This window comes from Anser cygnoides, chromosome Z, assembly GCF_040182565.1.
Source record: "Anser cygnoides isolate HZ-2024a breed goose chromosome Z, Taihu_goose_T2T_genome, whole genome shotgun sequence".
Lineage (NCBI taxonomy): Eukaryota > Metazoa > Chordata > Aves > Anseriformes > Anatidae > Anser > Anser cygnoides.
The window spans coordinates 58,994,470-59,012,414 of record NC_089912.1 but is presented as its reverse complement, the minus strand read 5'-3'; the positions used below and the strand labels follow the sequence as shown (position 1 = coordinate 59,012,414).

The 17,945-nt window shown below is 43.2% G+C and overlaps 1 protein-coding gene across 2 annotated transcripts in view; it reads left to right on the top strand.

The window, feature by feature from the left end:
• Positions 1-17,945, top strand: part of LOXHD1 (lipoxygenase homology PLAT domains 1) — a 114,532-nt gene that overhangs the window by 1,494 nt on the left and 95,093 nt on the right. For both annotated transcript variants that reach the window (XM_048051463.2, XM_048051465.2), the window contains exons 3-5: positions 11,959-12,057; positions 13,780-13,928; positions 16,411-16,534. In XM_048051463.2, coding sequence (XP_047907420.2) covers positions 11,959-12,057; positions 13,780-13,928; positions 16,411-16,534 — 372 coding nt within the window. The remainder of the gene's footprint in view (positions 1-11,958; positions 12,058-13,779; positions 13,929-16,410; positions 16,535-17,945) is intronic.

Here is a 17,945-nt window from a genome sequence, read left to right as displayed (position 1 = left end):
CCACAAACAAGCCAACCCTCTGACTGCAATCCTACACCGCTTTACTGAATGTGTATGATATCCATATTGAACCGGTGCCTATTTTTCAGAGTGGTTTTAAGCTAATGATGTTGAAACGGAGCCAGGACAGCTTGCAAACCAGACATGTACTCCCAAATTGATAACAGCATGTAGGCCATGTGGTGATGTACAGCACATGTAACGTGAGTGGGGAGGCGAGCGAGATGTGAAAGTGGAGCCAGCAAACCAGCCTCAGGTGGTCAGCAGTTTGTCTGCGAGCGTTAACGAGGAAACCAGGTTGTATTTCTCTGTTCACCTTGCCAGTGCACCACTTCTTTATGGGAGTTTAATTTTGGGCATGGAAAGTGAAGCGCACCCACCATTAGTCATAAGCCTAAAGTAAGGGAAAGGTGTAGTTTGGTAGAAAAGGGGAAAAACTTGTGTTTTTGTTAGTATCGTGTCTTTTTGAGTTGCACTGCCATTGTTGATATGACCACTTAGCACTGTTTTAGGCGGTAAAGCAGTTTACTGGAAGTCCTAATAGAGTGCTTTGAGTATTGATGGATGCTCTAGGAGGGCAAAGCATTGTTATTTTATTGATACCCTGTTGAAGTTAACAGTCATACAATACACTGTGATGCTGTTTGTCCCGGAACTGTTGGATGATTTCCCCTTGCTAAGATGGGATCTCCTAAAACAGTTTCAGTGTGTTGAAGGTGTATGTATGAAAGACTGCATTATGTTTATAATATACAAATAATGCACATTGACAAGAAATGTATGTGGAAGTATTTTACAGATGCAGACCTCTCCAGGGTGGATGCCATCAGGGGATGAGATAATGTCTGGAGATGCTCTGCCAAAATCCCCCACCCAGTGGCTGTGGGACTGAGAGCACCACAGTGCTTCACTGCTCTTTTATCCTCTCAGTTTGTGAAAAAGAAGAGCTTAGCATACTTGCGCTGGGTGGGGAAGGAGGGGTCTGGAGAAGGTAGTGGATGAGTCAAAGCAAGACACAATTAAAGAGAGGTTCCCTTGAGGAGGAAGTCAACTACTTAATCTTAATAAATCTTTAAATGACACAACAATTTCTCTGAACTTATTATTGCTCCTGCCTGGGAGAGCTGATTCAAACGAATGCCTGTGATTTCCTCCATCCTGTTCAACACCTGTCTCTCAGCAGGGAAAGATTGGTGGGCTAAACCCTCAGCTGGTAAAAATCAGTGCAGCTACAATGAAACTGATGGAGAGACTTTGCATTTCAGCAGCAGAAAAACTACTCCCAAGCACATGCTCTTCTGGAGGAGTGGTTTTGGGTTATAGTTCAGTTGCTAACACTGTGCTTGGCTCTGGATGTCCAGGAAAAATACAAGTGAGATTGTCCCTGGCCTTAAGGGTGTGAAAGAGGAGATTCAAGCAGACATTTGTCAAAAACGCATCTGTTCTTGTCACCTTTATCAGATAGAAAACGCCACTTTTGAGTGCCACAGCCTGGGAGCTCTGCAGCTGCCCCCATAAATGCAGGGAGCTGGGCTGAGGCCAGAGGCATGGGTGAAGGGTTGGACGCCTTCCAGGTGGCAGGTCTGAATCTGTAAGAGGAGAGGGTTAGCTCAGCTATCTCAGGTTGCAGTTCCCCTTGAACCATAATTAATGAAGGATAAACATTCCCAGGTTGCTGAGGTGAACTGTCAGCTGCAAATGTAAATTCATCTGAATTCATTTGGCTCCCTCTGAAATTCATAAAGGTCTGAAATGAGATTGTGATATGATTTTCTTCATACATCTAAGTAATTTACCCTATTTTGTTATTTTTATTTCAAGTGAATTGAACGGTTGTGTTTACTCTTTGAGTATTCATATTTTCTAGACTACTAGACAAATGAATAATTATGTGGTTTGGTGATTTTATGTGCCTGTAGAGAAAGATGGTTTGCTCCCTCTCAAGTCTCTGTTCCCATTAGCAGCTTTTTACTGCTGTACTCTCCTTTCTAGTCATGTCTCTTCAGTCATTGCTTTCCTTTTTTCTTTATTTTTTCTTTGTAAACCATCCCGGCACTGATGTTAAAGACCTTAGTCCAGTGTTTGCTTTCATGCTCCATTTGCTGCCACAGTCCATTATGTTTTGGAGGTAACCAAATGAGTTTCATCCATGTTCCTTCTCCTACAACATCTTCAGCTTTTGATCTTCTGCTGGAGAACTTTCACATCTTTGTTGTGAAGATTTACCTTTCCTTTCTCAAAGGTCACTGCTGGGACGTGCATGCTTTCTGTGATGTGTGTGGGATGTGGACTGGTGAAAAGTAGAGTGATTTATTTTGTCAGGTTTTTGTTTTGTTGAAGTTCTGCAGAGGCTTTGTATCTGAAAGGGATTGTTGGTTTTGGACCAAAGCCTAAAGCCATGGGGAGATTTGGTCTCTTTTTTGGTACAGAGCACAAATCAGTCAGGGAATCCCTGTAGGGCTGTGAGCTTTGAAGAGGTTAATTTAAAGTTAAAGAAAAAAATGGCATTATTAAAAAGGCAGAAAAAAATATGCACCCCCAAAATTGTCAACATATAATTGAAAAGGTGGACCAAAAGAAAAAAAAAAAAAAACAAAGCAGAAGGCAGGAAGACTTAGTGATTGCAGACAGCTGAATGACTGCATTTGCTTAACTGGATAAAATGACTCCTGTTAGGTTCCCCATTGAATGCCACACATTTTTCAAGGAGAACAGGTTACATTTTAAGTGCTCCTGCCTGAATGATCCTCTGTTCCCTGTATTCACATCCATGGCATCATATGCCCTTGGTGCTTTGATAGTGATGGTGTCACAGATTCTTATTTACCCAGCAGCTGCTATTGGCAGCCTGGATTAATTTACATTACAGGTATTAATTACAAGGAAGGACTATTGTTCAGCCTTATGCTGCTTCACTTGTGTTTATGAAAACTTGGGTTTGTATGTCTGTGGCTAAGCCTTAATGCAGGGGACTGGCTCAAAACCGATTTAATCTGTTGGGTTTTATCTGAGTGCTGCAGGTGTTGGATCTCTCCAAGGGTGTCTGATGTCCTACCTAAGTGGTGGGGGAGGAGAGCATTAATAATAGCTTGTAGCTGCACTAATAAGAACTACTGACCCAATGGAGATGCAAAAGCAAAGAAAATTTGGGCGCCTATTCCCAGCCTGTTGTCTGATACCTGCAGAGCAGACAAGAATCACTTGTGCTGTTCCTTGGAAGGACCATTATGTCCCACAACCCATGGTGATGCTCTTTTGGTTGGGCCTCACCACCCTTTACCTGGTGGTTTGCAGCCCCAGGACTGCTTGGCAGCTCCAGTCTGAGCCTGGGACTTGGCGTGAGTTATAACAATTGGTCTTCAGAGGGACTGAAGGGTGTCTCAAGACATGTAATACTAGAATATTTCTACAAGGCTGTATTTTTTCATCATTCTTAAAAGAATCTGAGATTAAGTAGGGTCAGATGATGTGTTAGTTATACATGAGCCATCTTCTTTTCAGGGTAACAACAGTCCGTTTATCAAGAGAAAGCAGAAACATTCATTTGCAAAGGGTCTTTTTCTCATCTGGCCCTTAAAACCACACAAAATAGCACAAATACCTGAAAAGTGATTCAGACTTCCACGCAATTGTAATTTATACTGACCTGTCAAATTTTGGTGAAGTCTTGCCAACCTGTCTGTTGCAAATGAGTTTCAGAGCCAAGGACTGTTTTCCAGTTGGCTCCTTGGCCATCAGCGCTCTAAATTTATTTAAGATTGGACATGATGGGCTATAAATGTCCATGGGATGGCAGCTCATGTGAAACTATTTCAAGACATTTTATTCACAGTAGGACAGAACTGCATGTGTGTGACCTCAAACTGTAAAACTGTTTGATTCCCTTAGCTGGTAATAGCACTTTTTTTTTTTTTCTGTGTAAAGTTTAATCTTATTTAGTCTAGTAATAAATGAGGGTACATAGAACTGATGCGTTATGCAGCACAGTTCTGAGGAGCAGGGCAGTTACAGTGCATTGTATACCCACACCTTGTGAATGGGAGTGTCCAATGAGTTTATGTTACATTTGATTTTCCCATACTTAAAAGTGCTAGGCATTGGTCACTTACTGTTTTTAATTATTATTAATATTGTGTCCAAAAAAACGGATTGCAAGTCCAAATTAGATGTAGCTGTGCTGTATCTAGGGCTTAATCTACATGGTTTTATGCAGGCAGACATGAGGTTTATTCCTCGCAGTGACAAGAATGAGTGTTGAACTGGAAGGCTGGTGGTTGTGTCTGCTGGCCTGATTTTGGGTTGCTATATGGTGTCTCTGAGATTTTGCACCCTGAATAGATGCATCCTAAGAGGTAATGCCTGGGAGGTCACGTTGGAGGGACCAACTGGAGTCCTGTGAAGGCAGATTGGTCGTGTAACGTGCCCATGTGTTTGTGCATGCAGAGGGTGGCCTCGCCTTTACAGAATGAGAACAATATTTATTATACTTACAAATGAGAGAAGTTCAGCTGATCAAGTTGCAGGTCAGCCCCAATCCATTAGTCTTTCATGAGTTTCCTTGACCCACCAGTCTGTCCTCATCTGGGGCAGAGTTAATGAGATCACCCGAGGAGGCTTGGACAGCTTGTGTTCATAGCGGGTCAGAGGAGAAGACCACGGGCACAAAGAAGCACAGAACAGTTCCCTTCAAACAAAATAAGACAGTCTGTGCATACAAAGCAGCAGCCTGCACTAGACTTCTCTGCCTGGAGTGCCTTTGAGAGCATCTGTGTGAGCACAGGTAGAGTTAACAGGTATGAGAAATTCTCTGAGGTTTTTAGATCCACAAGGACCTAAAACTCATATGTTTGAGCTGGGAATGTGAACTGTTTTAATTCCTTCTTCTGCAAAGGAGGCTTGTGTTAAGCCTTCACCGTTCATTGTTCAGTTTTAATATTGTCTGACTTGAAGACTTATGAGGGACGGACCTGGCTGTAGCTTGAGGAGACACTTGGGGCAGCAGGTATTGATGCTCACGCTTGGCTTTGAGTCAGTAGCTCAATCCTTCCTGTCCTAGTGGGAACCACGTGTGCCTACGGGCTGGACTGGATCTGAACTGATGATGTGGCCAATATTTCTCCATAACGTACTACTAATAGAAACTCTGATAAAGAGAGGGGGTTTGGATATGAGGCAGCAGTAGGTGATGTCCTATGGGCTTTGTACCCTCATTTTACACCAGGCCTGGAGGGGGGGACTGGTCCCCCTCCTATTTCCCCTCGGTCGTGGTTCAAAATGTCATGTTTTGGAAATTTCATGATCAGAAAAAATAAAAAGGTTATTTCTGAGAATGTGAAAGGGGGAAATTAAATATTAATAGGTGTTACCAGCTCATTGAAACTTATCTTTATTTGTGCTGAGAACTGGAAGTGTATAATCAGCACATGAAAATGCAGCTAAATATATTTATGAAATAAATATGAATTGTTTACTTTTGAATAATGACAGATATTCGCTGTATTAAGGATGAAGCTTTGCTGCATGCTGAGATATTCAACAAACATTTGTAGAGTGAGTAATACCTTTTACTACCCAATTGATATCACTGGGGAAAAAAAAAAAAAGAAAAACCTGTCAAGTTGTTACCTGGCAGACTGAGCATTCAACAATTTTTGTTGTTGTTGTTGTTTTTGTTCTTTCCCCCTTCTCTCCCCCCAAAATAAACCAGTTGATCTAATAAGGATTTTACTCTCCTTATGGACTCTGTCCTTTTTATACCTTTCAATCACCACTCCTTAAACAAGTCAGCTGTGAGCAGCTTTATTTATGTCTGTTTTGCTTCTTGTTTTGTCTCTAAAACTGGACAAGTGGAAATGTTAGGAGAAAAAAAATGCTTAAAAAATGAATCAAATGAGTTAAAATGTTAGAAGAAAAAAAAAAAGAAACACTAGTGACTTTTAAACCACAAGGAAGATGAGATACACAGAGCTCAGAAATAGGATGTAAATAGAGATTTGTAACTCACGTAAAAGATCTCATGTTTCAAGGGAAAAAAGTTTGGAGAGAAATGAGACATCTCTATGTATAGCTGGTATATATAGATCTATGTGTATCCAACACAGAACACTGCAGCACAGCTGTGAAGGTGGGCATAATTTTCACCAATTATGTCTAGATATTGTAATTATTTAAACTGGTATTGTGAAAAAAAAATTAAAAATTTGATTTATACAAATAAGGTTGAAGTACAATGATAACAATATGGTTGTAAACAGTCCTCTAAAATTATGTCACTCTTCATTCTGAGCAAAAATATTTTACCCAGGAGGTTCTTTTCAGTGATTTCCCTGAACCTGAATGTAACAGATCCAGAGAAAGCTGGAAGTGGATGTTTTTTTTTTTTTTTTTTTGAGAAGTCTGTGTTTTCTTTTCTTTCTTTTTTTTTTTTTTTTTTTTAATGGGCTTCCACCCTGGGGCTGAACTAATGAAAAATAATGAGAAATCTTGGAGAATTAGATGAACAAGGGCTTCCGTGCTGCAGTAACAAGACGGGTTGCCCCGTGCTAAGCTCCATGCCTCTGCAACTAAACTACTGTCTCTTGAGCAAGGTCATTTAAAGCTCACTTCAAAATATCATCATCACTTTGAAGTCACAGTAGGAACATCAGTTTAACATATCCTACAACCAAAGGCTCCTGCATGTGGTAGATTGCCTCTCACAGGCTTTGCAGAGGGATGATCCAGGCTGAATCCTAATATATTAACTGTTTTGATGCATGCTTTGATTTCCTGTAAGATCCATGCGTAATGGGGCTGAACCTTGTGGTCTCTGGGCTGGATGGGGAGACCAAGCAGCTGAGTTCATTACAGGAGGTGCACAAGGCAGTGATTGAGGATAATGTAATATTCAGCAGAGCAAACATACTCATTTCCTTTTCCTTTGTGTTATGACTCCTTGGGTAGCAGCAATAATCTCTCCTTCTTCAGAGCACCGTTTCAGAGAGCTCTTCTGAGACTATCAACATGTTAACACAGGGTTGCACCAACCTCACAACCTTGACGCTGCCCTTATTGATGTGCACCCCAAAGCTGTGCAAAGGCTCCTCAGCATCTCTCCCCACTAACACCGTGAACAGAACAGGACAGAAAAGAGAGAAATTCAAATGCTTGCTCTGAATCTGGAGTCTTGGGAAGCCACAGGCTTCGTGCCTAACCATAGGCTGTCTGAACTTTAAGGTTGCTCTGACCAGCTGTCACCAAGGAATATGCTGTCAGAAGTGGTAGAAAGGAGCTCCCATTTTGACAAGTCATCAAGGAGAGATTTTGCCAGAGTGTTTTGGGTGGGCTGGAATGACTGACTCAATCTGACAGCGAGGAACTGAGGCATATGGACGTTCAACCACCTTCCTGAGCTCATGCAAAAAGACTGTGGTGGGCTCAGGTTGAGCCCCTGCCTCTCCCTCCAGCAGCAATTCTTTTTGCTTTTCGTACTAGCCATGCATATATTTCTTTGGCAGCAGCAATTCAGGGACATCAGTGCTGCCTCTTCCCTATCCATTGCCCTCCCCTCTTCGCTCTGAAATCTGCCTGCTCGGCACTGAGCAGTGCAGGGTGGATCTTAGACACTGCCACCCTTGGGAGCGCTGTGAAAACAGGATAATTGCTAAAAGTTGCCTTATGAGAAGAATCTATCGCTGCCTATGACTCAGTTCCCTGCTTTTAACCCGGCGTGTTTCGCTTCTGAAGGCTGTGACGTTTCCTGGTTGTTGGATGCTGTGCTGCTAACCTGCTCCACGGCGGGTCATGCACCAGGGAGGGAGGCATGGATGTCTAGCGGAGGATTCACCGTGCCCCGCAGGAGGTGATAACTCTCGGTAATGAAGCACGATCGAGTTTGTTTCCCTGCCTAAATCTGGTTCTCCTGCTGCTACAAATTCTGCAGTTTGTGCATTAATGCCTTATCTAGTGCCCCAAATATTTTTAGCCGCAAGATTTCCTTAGGCGACTCCCTCCTGTGGTGCTTCAGGTGACCACAACATCGTATTGCTAAATAAACAGCACTAACAGCAGGACCTCACGGGGTCCACCACCCGAGCAGCCAGTTGCGGCTTGCAGGTGGAAGGATCTGGCTGGGATGCCTCCCTGCATTTCTCACAGTCAGAGGCAGGGGTGAGGACACTTGAGAGCTCTTTGGGGTGGTGGGGCTGGGTAAAAAGGTCCTGGGCAAGGTGTTGGGTTAGCGCTGCACCCTGTCTCCTTGGGGTGGAGGTGGCAATGGGACCAGCCTGCAGGAGGTGTACCAGGAGGGCGCACCCCTTCCTCCCCCAGGAGCAGCGCCAGGAGTGCAACATTGCACCACTGCTCTCCCCAAAGATAAAACCCTTAGCTCTCACTGGGAAGAGCCCGGGTCTAGCCCATGGTGCAACGTTCATCCTCCCTCTTAGCTGTTAGGAGCTGTGTCTGAGTTGGTTAGTAACAGACAAGCTGCTTGTTCACACCTCTGCTAAATTAATGCCGCGAGGTCATATCAGTTAGTGCCACCCCCCTGCTTCCTTGAGGGGGCATCCTGGAAACGTTTCCAAATGCCTTCTCAGGGCAGCTTTGCATGTGTCAGCGTGTCGGATGAGAGGTGTCGGGGCAGCTGGATCGTCCATAACTGAGCAGACACCCCAAGGCAGAGAAAAGGAAGGTGCTGTAACCATACAGGGCAATTGCAATCATGTGTTGCGATGGGAAGAGGAAAGGCTGCAGAAAACAGTTAATGCTCTTCCTGCTAAATTTTTGTTAGCTGTTTTTCTCCTGGTTTGTGCCTCTGAAGCTGCTAATTCCAGTTCCAGGAAAGCTCTCCTCTCCATGCCTGTGCTGCAACGAGCCTGCACTGCTAGATGGAGTCACAGCTTTTACCAGCCTTACATTAGCATTTTGCATGTTCCTGGTGCTAGGAGAAGCATTCAGGGAAAAAAAAAAAATAAAAAATCCAGGCAACATCTTGATCTCTGTTTTGTAGATGAACTTGGAGCCATGTATTGAGATTTAAAAAAGCCAAGTGGGTATTTTTGAAAAGATGATGTTACTGTTTTAAATAATTCATGATTAAGGGCTTGCAGAGTAGGGAACGGCATCCACCCATGCTTGTAATGGAGGGTGCTTGACTTCAGCCAGATCTCTGCCTGGGTACAATGAGAGCCTTTTTCTGCGTGCTCCCAGCAGCTGAATCCTCCCAGCCTTTTTGAGATGTAGCATCTCTTTCTGTTTAAATTTGCATCTCCACCATGTAATTCTGCAAGATGAGCTGATGTACGAAGCACAGAAGGACCCCTGAGCAGCATGAAGTGCTGCTCCCTCTGCTGTAACTGAGTCCTGGATTGCCGAGAGGGAGAGGCTGGTGGCAAAAATCCAGCATAGCTCAGCTTGATCCTGCTTGTTCTCTGAATGTGATGGAATTAAACCTGGTCCTGCATGCAGAGCTGAGCAGGACAGGTATGGAGCATGGAGGAGAGGCATCCAAGAGTATGCCGTGCTTATATGTAAGGGGGCAGAGTGAAACTCTTGCAGTTGTCATGACATTGTATGTCTTAGATTTGAAATAGAGCAATGTGGAAAAACCTTTTCAAGGCATCGGAAGGGGCCAAGATTTTTGCCAGGGTTTTGCTTGCCGATCAGCTCTGTTTCTGCAGAAGCTGTTCAAGGTGCCCTTCCTATCCTGTTTCTGGGCACTGCTGGTGATTGCTCTTTGTTGGCTTGCTCCCTACCTGTCCCCCTTGCTGCATGTGTTCAGGCATCCTTCCAGACTATTCTTCGGAGGCATAAAGCCTGATCCTACTAGAGTAATCTAACCTTGGCCACTGACGCTTGCCCTTCTGTGGATCCTTTTATCCTACCGGGCTCTTCTGGCCCCTGGAAAACGGAGTGGAAAATTAATCACTGACATCAGAATAAATAATGTAGAGAAGGTGCACAGAGCAAAGCTTCTTGAAAAATGTGGTCTGTGATTGAAGATCCCGATGTACAGCGGGTCACTGTTAGTTGGAGCAGTTCAGTAACCACATGGGAGCTGTGAATTGCAGCGACTCTATCCTTGGCTAATGCAAACAAAATCTGTTGGTGTCGGTGTATCTCCAGCAGGTTGTGAGAGCTCTTCGAACTGAAGAAAAAGAGTTAAAGAGAAATATTACCGCATCGCTCCCTTGAAAGAGGAGGTTCTGCCCTCCTCTTTCTTGTTATTTAGTATTTATTGTATTTTTATCATTATCATTTTATTTGTAATGACATGTTTTGCGATGGGGCGCCAAGAATGTCAGCTCGATTTTTAGCCTTTTCGGAGCACATTCATTAAACCATGACAGGTGATTTTCTCTTCTCTTTGGGCTCTGTCCTTGTTCTCCTCACCCCGGGAGCTGAGCACATCTTTATAATTCAGGGAATGGTCCAACAACCTCTCCTCATACGTTTGCTCTCACTTCCTCTGCCTCAGGGGGAGCATGTGCACCAAAGTGTCTGCTGTCTTTTAGAATAATTTTACTATACACTGATCAAGGTGGAGGAGGCAGGTGACCCGCTCTGAGAGTGGCAGCTCAGGGTTTGTGATGGTCCGTAGCTTCTGAAGGGATTAAGTGGTTTCTGGTGCTGACTGGGAAGACCAGACAAGCTTCTCCACTAACTTTTCACCTGACAAAGAGAAAAAATTCCTTACCTTGTATCACGGTGCAAAAAGCTTTTTTTTTTCAGGGGAGATGTGTGTGATGTGGTTTGTGCACTTGTCCCTTTTGCACGTGCAGAGTGCCCAGGAGTCAGACAGGAGGAGGTGGTGGAGCACAGAGCCTGCAGATTCAGCTAGCCAGGACTCACTAACAAAGGCTGTCACGGATGCTTTGCTGAGGGCATAGATCAGGTCACGTACTGTAGATTTTGCATTACTCTATAATTTTTTGTTTTGTGTTTTGCTGCCTGTCTCCAGCCCTGGAACTGCACAGAGGATATGGTACTAGACATATCATGGTGGAGTTTGCTTGGAGGATCAAGGTAGTCAGGTGGGCTTTGGTCATAGATTTTGAAAGTTGCTCACGTTTGCCCCACTTATGGTCATACTGAAGGCCACAGCAGCTTTCTTATTGATTTTAGAAGAAGATGAGCAAACCCTTGCTGTCCTTTGGAGCTATGTCAGTCCCATCCTGATCCCTTGAAGAGCTTGCATTACTGACTTGGGGAGTGTGAAATGTTCATGGTGTGGTTCACCCGTGTGATTTTTGCGTTCCTTTGTGCCACACAAGATGTAGATTTGTAGTGTCACAGCTCCTGGGCTTTACTGCTGCTTTTCCATTAAATTGAAAAGGATTTTTATTTTATTTTTTTTAACTGGACAGAGTAGCAGGGTGGTCCCCTTCAGGTTTTGGGGCTCCTAAAGTGTGGCTGACCTTTCCTCAAAATACTTGGTGTCACCAGCCAGGCTTAATATAAGCTGAGCTGCAAAAATAGCTCTAGGACAGCATTTGGACCACAGGGGTCAGGTCTGAGCTGGAGCAGATGGCTGGCTCTGCAACTCATTGATGTTTTGAAAAAACAATGACTGTGTGTAGGTCTGAGGTCACTTAATGGCTATGTATCAACATCAAAATTTGCACCTTCCTCTCACCTATTTCAGCTTTTGGTGGAAAAAAAAAAAAAAAAAAGGCCCCCACCATGTCAGGGCTTGAAATTGAGTGATCTCTGCCTCTTGCTATGAGCAGCGAATACCCAAAGTGCCAGAGCTCTGTGTCTCTGTCCACGGACAATGTCAGAGACAGGGTCTCTGTCTGTGGATTTTATTTCTCTTTTGGAGAAGAGAAAAAAAAGGTTTGAGGGTCAGTGTAAAAGGATCCAGGAGCGGTGGTTCAGATGTGCTTTTAAGATAGCACAGCACAGCCTGAGTTGATTTGTACTATTATGTTTTTTAACCATTGAGCTATTAATGAGTTGGGATTTCTGCCTCTCTCCTTGCAGTCAACAAATACGTGGTCCGAGTGTTCACGGGTGAAGTCAGCGGCAGTGGAACAGATGCGGATGTCTTCATTAATATCTTCGGTGAGAAAGGAGACACAGGTATTCAAATGCAAATCGTTTCCTAAAATACTCTTTCCTGCTCTGCAGGCCTGCAGTCTGAACAACGCACAGCAGCAATCTGGCAAATGCAGAATAATTTGGCTCTGTGAAAGGCACAACAAATGCTGTTGTTAGTGCTGGGGTTTCTCACAACCGCAGCTCCTGGAAGCTGGGTCTGCAGGGCAGCAGTTGTTGTGGGGCTGTGAGCATGGCTGTGGTCACCCGCCACCAAAAATCCCAAAGCCTGAGAAAATGCACCACCAGCAGAAACCAGTGTGATAGGCACCAGTTCACCGAGGGTCCCAAAACCAATGTGTTATCTACAGTGCATGCGATGTGTGCTGAATGTCACGGAATTACAGAGTGGCTGAGGACAGAAGGGACCGCTGGAGGTCATCTGGTCTAAGCCCCTTGTGCAAGCAGCACCACCCAGAGATGGGTGTCCAGCACCACGTCCAGGCAGGTTTCGGAGATCTCCAAGGAGGAAAACTCCACCACCACTCTGGTCAAATGTTCCTTCCTTTCTCTGACCCTGGAAGGATAATGTTCTCCTTTCAGTGTGGCACAGGTTGTGTCTGAGCCTGTCTGGTCATTCAGAAAAATAATTTGTCCACATTTTTTATTAGTTTGCTTTAAATTGATGGTGGTATCTACTGCTTAATACAGAATGTATTGCAACAGTGGTCCAAAAACTCAAATTTAATTTAAAAAATATATTTTAATCTGAATACTAATAAGATGTGCCCAGACCAAAGTCTCTGGCTCACACCATTGTGAAGAACAGGTTGAAATTCCTGGAGACTCAGCTAGCAAATCTCCTCTCTCTTCTGTACTGCACATATCCTGTCAAAGTCAAGAAATAACGATACGATGCCTGCCAAGTGTCCTTGAGCAGATTATGAAACCTAGTGAAGAGGTCTCATTCTTGATTAATTCTCCAGACTTTTACAAGGGGATTCATCTGATCTCTCCAAAGACTTTTGAAAGTGGGTGTCCAAATCTCAGCCCATTGTCCAGGCACCCTGTCAAATGTGCCCAGAGGAATAACACCTCTAGAAAATGATTCATCCCCTCCAAAGGCAAGTGGGATGCATTGCCCTCTGATGCCTTTCCTGCACAGATTTGGCCAGGTGCCTCGGGCAGACTCTGTCCTACCCTCATGCCACTAGCAGAGAAACAGAGCTGGTTGCAACCCGGGTCAGTGCTTTAATTCTTTTCATAATGATAAGCACCTGCAAGATCTGGAAAAGCCAATGCCCCTGGTCAGGACTTAATTTGAAAATAAATCCTTCCTGTGTGATGCGGCGAAGAATCCTGCGTCCTGAAATGTCAAAATCTGCTGCATGTGACCAAGCCTCTTTTAAACAGTTTGGACATTTTAAAAGACATTAAAAATATAAAAGGAAAATGTGGTGATGGGGGGAAAAAAAAAGGAAAGAAAAAAAAAAGATGCAAGAGCCATCTGGATATACATTTCTGAAAACTCTGAAAGCTGTAAATAACTGTGACATTAGAGTGAAAATCCTTGTCTTTTCTATGCTCAAGGAAAGGTGCCTTTTTATTAGAATATAAAGTCCTCTGCCTTTACCTTGGGTCCTGAGAGAGATCTGGTACCTGGAGAATATTTGATTTAGTCAGCAGTGGCATTCCTAAATATTTCTTCAGTTAAAAAACACACTTGTGCCAACAGCTCCTCAGCTTTTGTATTTTTATATTTTTCAGGTGTGAGGAAACTGGACAATGACAAAGACAACTTTGAAAAGGGAGCAGAGGACAAGTTCACACTTGATGCTCCAAATTTGGGAAGATTAAGAAAAATTAATATAGGCCATAATAACAAGGGTGGCTCTGCTGGCTGGTTTCTTGCAAAGGTTAGTTACTCCTTAAATATTTAAAGTAAGCATGTCGTGGGATCAAAATATCTCACTTTTTACCTTTTTAATGGCCCAATGCCCAGAAATGCAGGGATGTTTGGTGGCACTGCGGTGCATCATTTAGCTGTGTGTGCCCACTGCTTCTGCAAATCAGGTGCAGTTGTTAAGACAGGAATTTACCTGCTCTATTAATATTTCTCTTGTCTTTATCACTGCAGTTTCTGTGATAGATGAGGGGGAATTCTCCAAGCCAGTGCCTCCAAGCCACCCCCCCCTTTATTGACTTAACTCATTACTCAGTAATGATACCCGAGCCCAAGAAATATATATTGAGTCTGTTCTCACTGGAAACTTGCAGAGACTTATAGGTTGGGAAAATTTAAGTGATTTGTCTCTGGCACGACTAAAATATAGACTTGCCACAAAGATTACTTCCTCTCCCACTTTCCTCCACATTTTAATCTCCTGCTCTAAAGAGTGAAGGTATTGCAGCTTTTAGGGAAATGGCTGAAAGAATATTTAAAAAGAAGAAATAAATGACTCTTTCCTCTAATCTCTTTTCTTATTTATTTCTTTTCCTCTGCTGGCATAGTTTAACACTGCTGGCTTTAATCTAACCCCAAATTTGTAAAACCTAGATAGCAGGGTGGTTTGATGTATTACCAATGCAAATATTAGCACATGCTTTTCCACCATCATGATATGCAGCACTAAAAGTTATTATGTTGACTGTCCATGAAGAATGCAGAAGATGAAAATCAGAGCTGTTGTGCTTCCTGTAATAGGCAGAGGAGGGAAAATCAAGAAAAAGAAACCTCATTCTCGCAGTACAGGTGTGGTCTGCATGATATGATTTTTGATGCTGGTTAGGTAGGTTGAGTGCCATTACCCTAAGCAGTGACTAGCTGCATCCAATGGTTTAATCTCGTGTTCTGCAACAGAACCTCTGAGATGTTTGTAACTAAGTAAAAGGCAGCTTTTGCTTTACAAATTCAGCTGGAAATTTGGAGGAAGAAGCTAAACCATAGCCCCATTATTTTCTACTGTTGGTTGATGTTTTTATTCTAATTTGCTCCAATACTGGGGACTCTAACATTGTCACTCCTGAATGAACTTGCTAAGCACCATTAGAGTTCCTCTCATTTTTCTTGTGCTTTCAGTGTAGCTTATACTCAGTGTTGTATTTCTAAATAAATGAATGAATAGAATTAATACTTTAACAGGAATCCCAAGAGGATGAGCTGGTAGAGGGCAATCTGAATGTTGATATTTCTCCTGAACCTCATATATTTTAGTCTCTAACATGCCAGCACAGTGCTGCTCCCTCATGCTGACAATCCCAGCCCCAGGAGACACTACTGTCCGTGTCTGTGGAGGTGCAACAAGAATCTGTGATGCTACAGGCTATAGTACAGTGTGGGATGAGTGACAGAATGGGAAACTGGTTCCCAAAGGATGGTCTCACAAGTCTATCAGGAAGGACAGATTCCAGATTCTCCTCTTTTGCTCTTAAGGGAGGGGAAAAAAAAAAAAAAAAAGGGAAAAAAAAAGAAGGAGGGAAAAGTAGCAATGACTTTCTATCCTTAATAGTGATTTTCATCCTCTGAGACATAAGCCATGCAGGTAAATAAAGATTTTGATTTCTTCTTTTCTGGCTGAAAATCTGCAGTACTCTTTGCTTTTCACTGTGTGTTCAGAATACTGCAGTAACTCTATGGCAAGCTTCAGGAATGGTGGTAAGAAATGCCTTGCAGCAGGATGTGCAAGAAACTCCAAGTGGTTAACACTGGCTTAATCTAATATTAAGGAGGAAGATTGTTTCCTGCCTTGTTGCAGCAGAATATGTCTCTAGAGTACAGCTAAGAGCCAAATCGTTCCAAACGAGAAACTATTTCTACCCCAGGGTTTCAAGGCTGTCTTTGCAAGTGTTTCCATCCCGGAGTCACTGAGTGGGATAAGAAGGTATTACTAGGTCACACAAGCTGATCCAACGGTCTTGATTTGTCCTAAAATTCCTTGGTATTATTTCATAACAAGGCTCTGAAGCTGAGAGAGAACGGAGACAGCCTGTTCCCAAAGCAGAACAAAGAGCTGCCATTCAGCTGCTGGAGAAGAGTAGCCAGCAAAGGGGCTCTGGAGAGAAGGAAGACAGGACAGCCAGCTGGTCTTGCTAGCAGAGACATCTGGTCTCATACACTGCGAGAGATGCAGATTGAGTTCACTGGAGGGAAAAAAAAAAAGAAAAAGAAAAAAGAAAAAAGCCTGTTTTTTACTCACTGATTGTCTGAAATTCTATCTGTGCTAATTAGGGAGTGGCGAGGGATCTGCCTGAGTGTTGAATATATTAAAAGTCAGGTGAGAGCGTGTACGTTCAGCTCCTGCTCTTCTGTCACCTTTTTGTCTAACGCCTTTGTTTCTATGTCTAACACCTTTGTATTTTCCACATGTATTTTGCAAAGTGCTGTTTCTTTCCTCTTAGGTGATCATTGAAGACATTGGCAATAAATGCGTGTACCAATTCCCAGTTGGGCGCTGGTTTGCTTTAGACGAAGATGATGGAAAAATCCAGAGGGACATCCTTGTAGGGGGCACTGAAGCCACAGGTAAAGGCATGTGCTGAATCTATGGTGGGAAATGCGAGGATACAAAAGTCTAATTGCTGCTTCTAGCCATGTTTTTGTTAGAAGATTGAATGCCTTGTGCTCAGGGACACCTACACTGGGCCAGATGTTGGTGACAGGCAGTTTTGTTGCAAAGGTCCCTGAACTGTCTTTCCCCTTCCCCCCTCCACGTCTCGCTGGTGAAGCTGCACAGGACCTACATGCTGATCTGTCACCCCATACACCTGGATAAGGGAATGACGGGCAAAGGATGAAAAGTCCAGCATGTGTTTGTGCAAGCCACTCACCAGCCTCCAGAAGGCACACAGCTGCTAATCCCACAGTCACCAAGGTGCTTCACAGTAAGGCATGTTACACTTCAGTTTGGGGAGCTGTGCATCCTTTTACAAAACAAGAAGGGTGATGCTGAGCCCCAGAACTGGCTTTTTTATTATCTAATGTGGTTAAAGCAGAGAAAACAAAATGCTATGTCATTGTTAAGGGAAACCTGCCTATAAAGTCAATAAAATAAATTACCATGGTGCAGAAGATGTCTTGGATATTATATGGCCTGTTTTTATTCAGTAGTATAAAGGTAAACACTTTGACTGTGGTGTTCCTTACGTCATTTTATGGTCTTACAACATCTGTGGTCTTTGTATTGCTCCCTGCATGTGCACAAAGAAAGTGATTTGGGTGCAGAATCCTGACTGCAGGATACATGCTGGGAAAAATGGAGAGAAGAAGGGGGAAAGAAATCTTTCCACTAACATGCAATTAATTTAATAGAAGCTTCCTTTATTCTTTTACCATTCATAAATGTGTACTTTTCCTGCTCTCATGAGTCCTGTTGAAGATATTCCATATGTATGGGAAAAGAAGCCTAAATACAATTTTTAATGTAACCTTTAAAGAAAGAGGTGGTTGTTTAGAAAAGAGTGAGTTCTGATGTTTTTGCTTAGTCCAAAGAACCTATTGAAATTCCTGGGTGACGTTAGCAAAGGAACGACTTATCTTGGACCTGAACTATTTTATACTTGGTCCCTTAAACACCGTTATACCTACACAGGTGTCTCCTTACTCACCACCATGATATGGGTCTAAGATATGCCTGCCAAAGAGCTTTCTGAGAAATAAGGCTTGCAGGAAGAAATGGTATATTTCTTAGCCTAACAGTTACAATGGAAAAAACAAGCAAACTTCTGTGCAAATAGACTTCCTTTCAGAAATATGTTTCTTTTTTCTAGCTGGGACAATACCTCTCCCAAGTCTTGCTTTGCTGAGATCTTTGCTGAGACCTCTCTCTCACATTTCCAGAGTTTTGTGAAGCTACAAATCTCACCACCACTGTTTGAAGCAACAACTCTCCATCCTTTAAGCATCTTCTGACATATCTGGTGCTTGGGACCTCTCA